This window comes from Scyliorhinus torazame, chromosome 2 (genome assembly GCF_047496885.1).
Source record: "Scyliorhinus torazame isolate Kashiwa2021f chromosome 2, sScyTor2.1, whole genome shotgun sequence".
In the NCBI taxonomy this organism is placed as follows: Eukaryota; Metazoa; Chordata; class Chondrichthyes; order Carcharhiniformes; family Scyliorhinidae; genus Scyliorhinus; species Scyliorhinus torazame.
Window position 1 is genome coordinate 389937128 of NC_092708.1, and position 12096 is coordinate 389949223.

General features: G+C 46.1%; 1 protein-coding gene across 1 annotated transcript in view; it reads right to left on the reverse strand.

Moving 5' to 3' along the window:
• Positions 1-4346: 4346 nt before the first annotated feature.
• Positions 4347-12096, reverse strand: part of LOC140405658 (uncharacterized) — a 70062-nt gene continuing 62312 nt past the window's right edge. Inside the window, exons 13-14 of the mRNA XM_072494183.1 lie at positions 9073-9158; positions 4347-4527 (exon numbers count right to left, since the gene is read on the reverse strand). Coding sequence (XP_072350284.1) covers positions 4503-4527; positions 9073-9158 — 111 coding nt within the window. The 3' untranslated portion in view covers positions 4347-4502. The remainder of the gene's footprint in view (positions 4528-9072; positions 9159-12096) is intronic.

Consider the following 12096-nt stretch of genomic DNA (forward strand, 5'->3'; position numbering starts at 1 on the left):
ATTGCAGGTACCTCTGTGGTCCCAATCACAGAAGGGCAACGATCAGCCAATCTGCTGTTACTCGTGGTACGTCGGGGTGGGAGACCCTTCGGGGAGTGGAGTAGTTAATGTACGCATCGATAAACCTTTATTTTTGCACCCTACCCTTTGTTCCATGTCTTCACTCTGTGTGCATTCCACAACGACATTATAAAAGTAAGGTAAAAAGGGGGGAACTGGCAATTAGTTTCCATTTTGGGCACAGATGAAAACCTAACAGGAACTAGGATGAAAATCAGTGAACTAATTTCACGTAGGACTCTAACATCAGCTGAAATACCTCCTGATGCATCGTGTCCTTCTAAAGCAAAAATACTAACGGTCTGGAGAATTTTCTGCAGCCTCAGTTTGAGCACTAACTCACTTTCAGCAATCTATTTCAGTAGAATTAAGTTGACTGTCTCAGAAAACGTGTACCGCAGTGGCATATTATTCATTCTCCAAACAAATTAACACAAAATAGGTATCATGTTTTTATTTTAATGATGAACTTGCTTAGTGATGTAACAATAGCTCCACAACATTTTACATTTCGCTTTTCAAGGCATGGCAACATGTCTCACAAGACAGCTGTGAGTCATGGAATGGTACAGCACAGAAGGACGCCATTCGGCCCATCGTCCCGAAGTTGGCTCTTTGGTAGAGCTATCCAGTTGGTCCCACTCCCCTTCCTTTCTCCCACAACCTTGCAACCTTAGGGGCTGGTTTAGCACAGGGCTAAATCGCTGGCTTTGAAAGCAGACCACGGCAGGCCAGCAGCATGGTTCAATTCCCGTATCAGCCTCCCTGAACAGGTGCCGGAAAGTGGCGACTAGGGGCTTTTAACATTAACTTCATTTGAAGCCTACTTTTGACAATAAGCAATTTTCATTTCATTTCATTTCATTCAACTGTTTTCCCCTCAAATATTTAAACAACTCCCTTTTGAATATTAGTATGGAATCTGTTACCACCACCTTTTCTGAAAGTATTTTTCAGACCTCGACAGCTTGGTGTATTAAAAGAAAATCAAATTTCGCCTCTGGTTCTTTTGTTAATTACAGTAAGATAAAGGTTACAAAACATTGCATAAAAAAAGCATTGAAAAGTGCTCCCCTGATTGATCTGCTGGTTAGTAGCCTATGGATCATGAAACCATTCACTATGCCAGGTTTAATTCCTGGGTCGTGTTGATTTTGTCTGTTCCCCAGTGGTGCCAATGTCCTTGACGAGGGACAGGGAATTCAAAATGGTGATTGGGAAATCATGCTTTATCATTATGAAGACTGGGACACAAATAATGGTTACTTTCTGACAGGTGAATGGTGCCTGACTCCTGTGGAACCACAGCACGTCTTCAAAAGATGGCGGGGGAAGAAAATGGGCAAGAATTTGTTTTTCAAAAATGTTTTTTGATTTGCCACTGTCGTACAGGAGGCGGCCAGCAGGTAGTGACTGAGGAGAAGCGAGGGATGGGAAGTGACTGCTGAGAGATAATTGATGGGAGGTAATTAATGGGAAGTGATTAATGGGAGATGATTAAGAGGGACATGACTGACATACATTTATACAGGCCAATAAAATCCCATGAAACGACAAAGATTTCACTGACTGGAAAAATACTGAGTCTTCACCTCTCGTCATTTGTGGCCAGAGGTTGATGCTTGCACTGTGCGAAATGAAGTAACTGGCCTAGACTTTGTGATAGGGTCTACATCCAGATTGGAGGTCACACTTGGGCATGACAGAGAGCATACATGTGATTTAGGCAGCAAGTCAGGTTGGGAGACTGAGTGCACCCGGATGGAAGAGTTTAACCTGGCACCGGAGACCGAGGGGCCATTGGTGGAATGGCTAAAGGGACGGTGCATCTGTACACTGCTCAGGATTGGCACTGAGTACCGACTGCTGATCGCCATTCCCATGTGATGCCACGAGCTCAACGATGTGCCAGCTGAGCGCTGGGAACTGAAGGATTTGAGTGGGTGAATGTCGGGGAACTTGACCTGACTGGGTAAGATAACGATTGAACTTCCTGGAGTAATGGCCTTCATCGCACTCTGGAGCGTTTTCAACACCCTCTGGGTCTTTTGTTTCTCCTTCCTCTGACGGGTTTCCTCCTTGTGGAGTTGCTCCCGTTGATCCCTGATCATCCGATTCCTGGTGTTGACGAGATTCCTGGTCAGCTCAGAATTGGGATGAAGGGAGAAAGGGTAAAAACGATAAGGAGGCAGAACATAAAACACGAGGCCAAAAACATGAATTATTAAATGTTTTTAATTAAAACAACACCGATTAATCACATCTAACTGTTTGAAATTCCACAAATTTCACAAGTCAGTACATCTCTCTTAATTCCCAAGACACTGGTAAATGCATCCAAGGCATATGGCCATCCAGAGAACAGGTAGCTGGTGGGGTGTTGATACTGGACTCATCTGGAAACATCTTTATAAGGTGACAACATTTAAATTGTTCCACAAAATTTCAACATCTTCCTTTAGACCTCACTTCCTCTTGCAGACCGCCTTTTCAGGCCTTGTATTTCCTAAACGTGATTGATTTTGGCCCATTGACCAAGATGCAATGGGGTTAAATTTGATTGGATTCTTTCCCACAGCTACAAGACTCCTCAACGACTCCCCCCTCGGACTGATCTGTTTCCTGTAAGAACACTACTCACAACGCCCTATGCTGCACTTGCTCATGTATTTGCTTTGTTTGGCCCCTTGTTCCGCATTGTAACCAATCACTGTTTTGTCGATGTACCATTTGTCAATGTTCCCTGTTGATTATTCTTGTGTCTACTATGTACGTACTGTGTACGTTCCTCGGGCGCAGAAAAATACTTTTCACTGTACATCGGTACATGTGACAATAAATCAAATCAATCAATCAATCAATTTGATTTGATTCCTGTGGGCGTTCTCATTGATTTTCTGCTTCAAACCACTTGTCCACATGCTCCGCCCCCACCAGCCATCACCTAACATGTCCATACATGTAGTGCACTGTCTTTCTCTATTTGCCAATCAGAAAGCAAACAGATTCTTCATTATCCAATTGGATGATTCTTGGCTGTAAGTCAAACAGCCATTTTCCCACATCTCACATACTTTTAAAACTAATAACCAAAGAATTGAAAGATTAAAACATTTTTTTTTGAGAATGTCCCTCTTATTTTACTCCAGATTTGTTCATAGCCGTGTCCTGGAGATTGGTCTTCCGTTTCAGTACATTCCAGGAGAGTCAGCAACTCTTAATTATGTAGGAACTCCAGACCCTGCTTTTGGTTCTGACATTTCTTGTGCCAATACCCTGAAGCAAAGGCCCTTGAAGTCCCCTTCAAAATCTAGTTGTAACTCTCCACAATGCCGGATCTCTGCATATTGAAGTCCACCTAGGTTCCAGCCTTTCCAGTGCCTTGTTGAAATTATATTGGGGGTACACCATAAAGGCCACTTCTGGAGCAATTGTCCACAATTCTGAATAATTAAAGGGGAAATATATTCTATTGAATTAACCCGTATTCCTAACCTAAACATTTAAAAGGGGAGTACATACTATTCAATTGTCCACAATTCCAAGCTATTTTAAAGGGAATTCCAACCATTCCAGACTGATGTTAAAAGACCCAAAGACACCCACCACTTGAAGCAGACCAGGAAGTGTCCTGACCAGCATATTTCCCTCAGGCACCACGAGGAAGCAATGATCTGTCAGTCATCAACTTCTCTTTGTGAATGGTTGCTGATGAATATGGTCTGATTGTGTTGACCTTGGTAACAACAGCTAGCGCCTCCAAGATGATTTCTTTGTGCAAATGTCACTAAAACATTTCAACATGGATAGGGTGAAGCTTAAGTAGGGTGCTCTTTCCAGGGGCCGGTGCAGACTCGATGGGCCGAATGACCTCCTTCTGCACTGTAAATTCTATGATAACATGATCAAGGCACATAAGTGGTAATATTTTAAGTCAGTACCAATTTAGTATGTATACGCAGTGCCTTCATCTAGATCCCAAACCTGAACCCTTTTCCTAGGGAAAGAGTAATTATTAGTTTGTCCATGGGCTATTTAGTCCCCCATTAAGATTGCTTTTCTTTGCTTCTAAAAGGTTTGGGTTTTATGCAAGTTTATACAGCTTAATTTGTTTTTAAATCTATTTGAGGAAGACACTTTGGGTTATTGTTTTTGGGATGGTTAGATGGAATGCAGCCTTTACACTGGCTTGTATTTTCTGTGTTCCCACATTCTGAATGAGTGATATTATGCTCAAATTCTGCAGAATACACATCCCCTTGAAAAGAAAATTTGAAATGAATAACTTACTTTAATATTTCTTTTTTAATAGTAAATAGAACAAAAATGGAACAGGTAACATAACATACAGTGTTTCTGTAGTTAACCTCATCTTCTCTCTCCATTTTTTGCTCTCTAGTTGGCCTTTACCCTCTGGTACATGTCACCTGATTTATCAAAATCTACGGTTCCTGAGGCAGAGTGAAGCTATTTTGAAAAGAGATAAAAAGCAGTTTAGTGTGTAGCATGCGGCTGAGGTTCTAGAAGATCAGGCATAATCTGTGTACCGATCATGAGTATTGGGTGGAATGTGTTTTATATGCTTACCCTTAAAACTGAAGGCTACCTGCCCTTGTTTTATTGACGTTTCCAGCCTGTATTCACTGGAGTTTGAGAATGAGGAGAGATCTCATAGAAACCTATAAAATTCTAATAGGATTAGACAGGGCAGATTCAGGAAGTATGTTCCCGAGGATGGGTGAATCCAGAACCAGAGGTCACAATCAGAGGTTGACAGGTAGACCATTTAGGACTGAGATGAGGAGAACGTTCTTCACCCAGAGAGTGGTGAGTCTGTGGAATTCGCTACCACAGAAAGCATTTGAGGCCAAAACATTGCATGCTTTCAAGAAGGAGTTAACTATATCTCTTGGGGATAAAGGGATATGGGAGGAAAGTGGGAACAGGTTATGGAGTTGGATAGAATCCATATTTAGTAACTTGAGGAAGCCAGCGGTAACAGAACAGAGGTTTATTCAACTATATGCAATATTCTGCTCAAGGCAGCGACTCGCTCCCAGTACAATCCTGTTTGGGAGACCTAACCGCACCAGGCCCTGCTTTGGCCGGCTTTTATGTTCAATTGCTTCAGCTGTGTGACCTTCGCCCCTTGTACTCCACGAGTTTCCCTGAGGTCCTCCTGGGGGCAATAATAACCCCAAACCCCCCCTCCCAAGTCCAGTGGTCCTCTGTCATCTGCCAACAGTGAGGACCTCTGTGTTGCTTTGCCAGCAGCTGTGCTTCCACTTGTGGCAGCTCTGGGTTGGGCGGAGCGTATCGATTTGCTGACCGCCATTTCCTTGCCGACCTCTGCAGAGTTATTGCCGGGGCCTCAGTCCCGAACACGACGCCGTCTGCAGGTATGGACGGACACTTCCATGTCCATCCCTGATCTGGAATCATCCTCCCCCTGCTGGGCCCAGCGCTGTGATCCAGCCGGCTGGGACCCCAGGCTGAGGGGCAGTTCCTGGCTTGGAGGAGACGTCAATACTGCCGGTTGGGTGCCGAGGGCTCTCGCTCCTTCAGCTGGTCCAAGATCTTTCGCTGCACTCGCCCCTGAACCTGGACTTTGTACAAGACCAGACCTATTCCCTCCAGCACGACGCCTGGGAGCCAAAGTGCCCATCACCAAAATTGCAGGCATAGACTGCAACTCCAGAGTGAAAATGCTGCCCTGGTGTCCTCAAGTCACGCTGCCTCTTCTGCGTCTCTTGCTGCACCTCCACTTTCCTGCCGAGGGTCAGAAACGTGAGACTCAATGAGGTTCCTCAGTCATCGGCCCATCAAAGGTTTCGCAGGGGCGATTCCCGTCATCACATGTGGCATCGTACGATAATTAAAAAGGAACCATGCCTGCCGCGTGTCCATGGACCCATGGATTGCTTTTTGATGGCCCTTTTGAAGATCTGGACCGCCCTTTCCGCCAGGCCGTTGGAGGAGGTATGATACGGGGCGGTTCGAATGTGCCGAATGCCATTTTGCTTCGTAAATGTGGGAGATTCTTTGCGCATGAACGGCGTCCCATTATCTATTACCAGGACATCAGGGGTGCTACATAAGCCCCAGAGCTTTTCTTTTGTGGCCTTGATTGTGGTCATGGCCTTCCTGGACACCTCAGTACTCCTCTAGCCAATTCGAGTGTGTATCCACGATGACGAGGAACATGGACCCCATGAACGGTCCTGCGAAAGCCGCATGTAAATGCACCCCCAGGCCAGGGATGAAGGGAGGTGCCAGTGGGAGCGGCATGGTGGCACAGTGGTTAGCACTGCTGCCTCACAATGCCAGGGTCCTGAGTTCTATTCCAGCCTTGGGTGACTGTCCGTGTGGAGGTTGCATGTTCTCCCCGTGTCTGCGTGCGTTTCCTCCGGGTGCTCCGGTTTCCTCCCACAGACCAAAGATGAGCAGATTAGGTGGATTGACCATGCTAAATTGTCCCTTAGTATCCAAAAAATTAGGTGGGGTTGCTGTGTTCAGAGGATAGGGTGCTGCATGGGCCTGGATAGGGTGCTCTTTCAGAGGGTCGGTGCAGACCCAAAGGGCTGAATGGCCTCCTTCTGCAGTGCCTAGAAACACATGGCTATTCAACGCAACTCACGTTGAATAAGGGGCCTGAATGGGGAACGTGTGGCCGAGGTCGCACCCCGTTTTGTAAAGTGTAGCAACGTTTTTAAATGGCGTCCCGATGTCCGCAGCCCCCGAAGGAATCCCCGATCTCGCACCCCCCCCCCAGCCCAAATGCACTATGGGAGGGTCTTCGCTTCCCAACACTCCATGCAGGGCACCCCCAGCCTGATTGCATACGTGCAAAAATGCCAGCTTGGCAGTGCCAACCTGGCAGTGCCAGGCTAGCACCCAGCTGGCACTGCCAGGCTACCCAGGTGGTGCCAGCAGTGCCAGGGCACCAAACCACCCAAAGAACATGCAACTGGGATTTGTGGGGACCAGTTTTTTTTTCCAAAAAATATACTTTATTCATAAAATCTATCATAAACATTACAGAACATTTCGAATTGTCTTGACTGTACATTTCCATCAGAGTTACACATTCCCTTGACTTTCTTCCATTCAATTTTGATAATATTACACACATATCGCTCTTTACGTTACAATTCCTTCTTAAATATTTACATTGTCATGTTTCTTTTATACATTGGAGTGTTAATGACCCAGACCGAGGGGGCTTTACACTGTTACCCGCCCCTCGATGTACATTTGCTCACCCGAGGTTTCCGAGGTGAAGGACTTGAATCCCAAAGCCTCAGACACTCGTGAATCTTCACATTTGAGTGAGGCTAGCTGTCTCGCTCTAATATACAGATTTGGCAAAAAATGATCCCACCCATTGTGGGCAGGATTTACATCACAATGTCTCGCGAGATCGTGTTGCACCTTGCAAGCGTTGCAAGCCAGGTAGATCCCGGGAGCAGATTCTCCCGGCTTTTATCGGCCATTGTCAAAGTCAATATTTTCCCGCTTTTGTGGTAGAGAAATTCAACACACTCGTTAAGACAGAATAACGAGCTTTATTTTCGAAAACAACTGCATGCAGTAATGGCTGAAACTTGAAGTCTGAGAGCAGTCAACAAAACTGCTCAGTCTTTCACAAGTTCCGCACTTTCGCGGAGAATTTGATCAATATTTATACATTATCTTTATCAAGATTATGTGGCAACAGTATGGTCAGGAGTTTGATCGGAAATACAAACGGAAGCAAAGACCAGACCATGTTTGGTCATATCACTCATACCATTATTTAGTCCTCGGAGGGAACATTGAAAGGTCGGAATAGACTTGTTTCTTCCTGAACTTATCTTTGGTTTAAATTCCTACGGCCCTGGGTTATGACGAGTTAGTTTTATCGGGAGTTGCCGAGGTCCGGTGTTTTTGAATGGCTCGACCTTCGCTGATCTTTTCAGACTTCAAATTGTGCAGAGTTGGCCTACGGCCATACTAGTCTGAAAATGGTGAGGGCAGCATTCTTTACCTGGGCCTGGGGAGCTGGAATGAGCAGTTTCAGTCTTTCTTGTATTGTATCAAACCTTTTGACCAGTCTTCCCATTGACCAGTTTTCCCATCATGCCATTACTTAATTCGTACCATATCACACATGCTGCGCCGCAGAAGCTGCTATTCCGGAGCAGCGTGGCCACTGGATCGCGCCCTGTGTACTTTCATCACATTGGTGGCAACAGTTCAAGGAGAAGGCCTAACAAGTGGGTTGATCAGTGTTTATTGCTGAGTCACCTGAGTACTAGCTATTTAATCCCTCACTCAAGGAGTGTGTCTCTGACTTCCAATTATGTCCACAACTGTTGGAAAGGAAGTCCGTTCCAATGTGATACCTCAAAAATATATTAACGGGATGTGATCATCACTCGCAAGGACGGTAATTGTTGTCCATCCTAATTACCTTTGAGAAGGTGAGCCACCTTCTTCAACATAATAAAGGGGTTTGCTCGCTGACTTCGGAGGAGAGATAAGGGTCAACACATTGGATTGCATCTGGAGTTACAAATAGGTTAGACCGGACAAAGATTTTCATCGCTAAAGGCCATTAGTGAACCTGCTGGATATTTCTAACAATCCAGCAGTTTCAGGATCACCATTACTGAGACTATCTTTTTATTCTAGATTTATTTAATTAACAAAATTTAAATTCCCCAATTAGACGGAATTTCGAGATACAAATGAATGTTCGACAGATTTGTGATCTACAAGGGGTTTGGGGGGTGGGGGTGGAGGTGGGAGGGGGACGGGGAGGTGGGGGGGGCAGGCAGGACTATGAGCTCGAGGCCACAATTAGACCAGCCATGATCCTAGCTCTCCAATGAGGCCTATCCCGCTCTTATTTCTTATGATCTGTCAGTGGGGTTTGAACTCATATCATGAGATCATTAGTGCAAACAGCTGGATTACTAGTCCAGTAACATAACCGTGTTATCATACTCTGCTCACGCTGAAATTCCTTACCGGTAGTCAATTGCTCCAGTGTTGTCATGGTCAAGTTTGCTGAGTAATTCCTCAACCTGAACGAGATCCAGTGGGATGTTGAATTGCTGATGGAATAACATTGATAACAGAGAAATGGGAAACACTGAAAGAGACATCGTCATTATCGATATACTTCTACGGAAAGGGTTACGCAGAAACGAGGACCGGAATTCTCCATTCGGGAGTCTCATAATAATAATAATCTTTATTATTGTGACAAGTAGGCTTACATTAACCCTGTAATGAAGTTACTGTGAAAATCCCCTAGTCGCCACATTCTGGCGCCTGTTCGGGTCACAGAGGGAGAGTTCAGAATGTCCAATTCATCTAACAGCACGTCTTTCGGGACTTGTGGGAGGAAACCCGAGCACCCGGAGGAAACCCACGCCGACACGGGGAAAACGTGCAGACTCCACACAGACAGTGACCCAAGCCGGGAATCAAACCTGGGACTCTGGAGCTGTGAAGCCACAGGGCAAACCACTGTGCTAAGTGTTCCCGCTAACAGAGAATCGCGCATGTTCGCACTGCTGCTGGGAGCAGTGTCTCGGTGCTATCTCATTCCTTAACCATGCAAATTTATGCATGGTGGAGAGCTCGCCAGATTCCACTGGAATTCCAGTACCCCTCCCCTGTGCAACACAAATGCTGACCCTCGAGAAAGCCTCTGACACTGCTGTTTTAAAGGCTTTTGTCTGAGGGAGCAGATGTTAGGAAAAGAAAAGTGTTTCTGCATTAATTCTTCACTGAGCTTCCTGGACTGCCTTTCAGCTGTCAGGCAGAGCAGTTTAGGCTGAGGAGGCCCCATCAGAACTAACAAACTCAGGCCGGTCGGATGCTGTTGAGCAGAGGGTGCCAAGGGTGATCTGCAGCAGGTTGCCCAGGACTGGAAGGGCAGATCAGACAGGGAACCCCTCCATCCCCGGGGGGGGGGATTCCCAGGGTCAATTCCTCATCCAAAGTCCGAGCCCACCCAACCCCTGGGACCCTTGGGGGAACTCCTCCCTCTGCAGCCTGGCAGCCGCAGAGGGGTAATCTATCAGTCCTCTGACCCCTCTCAGGCTCCACTGCAGCAGGACTGCGCTTGGCCAACCTTTCACCAAAGCCCGCCTGGTGGATTTCCTGCTATGCGGGTCGAAGCATCACGGTGTGGGGAGAATATCGGGGGTTTCCAGGTCGTTAATTACATGCCTGTGCATGCTAATCATGAATTTGCATGTTCGGGCGCAGGATGGTCAGCCCGCTACGGATATTGGGGGGGGGGGGGGGGGGGGGGAGGAATGGCAATGGGTCTGCCGCCTGGAACCGAACCCGTTTTTCAGGGGATGCTCCATTCTCTCGCCGTTTGAGATTCCCGATTGCAGCATCAAGGGACTGGGAATCTCGTCCGAGGTTTTCCTTGCGAAAAGCCCACGTTGGCATTTACCCTCCTCATGAGCAGATAGTTGTAGTCTGCACCCCTGACGCTGTCTTTCTTTTGCTGAAACCTTCATGCATGTTTTTGTTGCCTACAGACTTGTGTTGTGGGCCAGGGTTTAGAGAACCCCAAAGTGTATCGTGGAGTTCACCTGACCCAGAACTTTTAATAGATTGTGGTTTGGGAAGCACACGGCCCACTCTACAGGTGTGGTGGAGCAGAAATGGAAAAGTATTTTTTAAAGCAAAACAATGTTTATTCTATGAACTCAAGTTAACATTTTTAAAACATACAGTGAACATCTTAGCAACCAGTAATTCAAATACAACCCCCAAAGAATACAACACTAAGTAATCCTTAAGCTGTCCTTTTAACATCCATAAGACTTAAAAAAAGAACTTTTAGCAGAAACACATCTGGTTAAAGTCACTACTGAGAGCAGTTATTAGTTTTAAATCACAAAAGGATTGATTTACAGTTTTTTAGATGACAGAGAGACTAATACCCCCTCTGGCTGTGACTGCAGCTATCCAGCTCTGAAAACAAAACTAAAACACACCCTGTAGCAAACAGCCTAAAACAAAAGTAAAATGCTGACAGACAGCCCTGCTCCACCCACTCTCTGACATCACTGCAGTAATAAACACCCCCATTTCTTAAAGGTATTCTCACATGACACTCGACTCTCCAATGCTCTCCTTTGCTGGCCTCCTACCTAGCACCTGCTTAAAATTTCTTTCTTTCAAAATACTTCAGCCCTCAGATAACGGAGCAATTCATGTTGAAATGCAGCAAGCGCTGGACAATATCCAGGCTTGAGCTGACAAGTGGCAAGTTACGTTCACACCACACAAGTGCCTGGCAATGATCATCTCCTACAAGAGAGAATCTAACCATCGCCCTTTGACATTCAATGACATTCCCATTGCTGAATCCCCCCACAATCAACATCCTGGGGGTTACCATTGATCAGAAACTGAACTGGATTAGACAAATTAATACTGTGGCTACCAGGGCAAGTCAAAGGCTAGGAATCCTAAGGCGAATAACTCCCATCCTGACCCCCCCAAAGCCTGTACACCATCTACAAGGCACAAGTCGGGAGTGTAATAGAATACGTTCCACTTTCCTGGATGTGTACAGCTCCAACAACGCTCAAGAAGCTCGACACCATCCAGGACAAAGCAGCCCGCTTGATTGCTACCCCTCCCACAAGCATTCAAACCCTCCACCACCGACGAACAGCGGCAGTGCAAGATGCACTGCAGTAACTCACCAAGGTTCCTTAGACAGCACCTTCCAAACCCACAACCATTAGAAGGACAAGAGCAGCAGATACCTGGGAGGTTCCCTCCAAATCACTCACCACCCAGACTTGGACATATATCATCATTCCTTCACTGTTGTTGGATCAAAATCCTGGAACCCCCTCCCTAACAGCATAGTGGATGTATCTACACCTCCTGGATTGCAGCGGTTGAAGAAGGCAGCTCACCGCCACCTTCTGAAGGGCATTAAGGAATGGGCAATAAATGTTGGCCGAACCAGCGAAGCCCAGATCCCGTAAATGAATAAATAAAAAAATT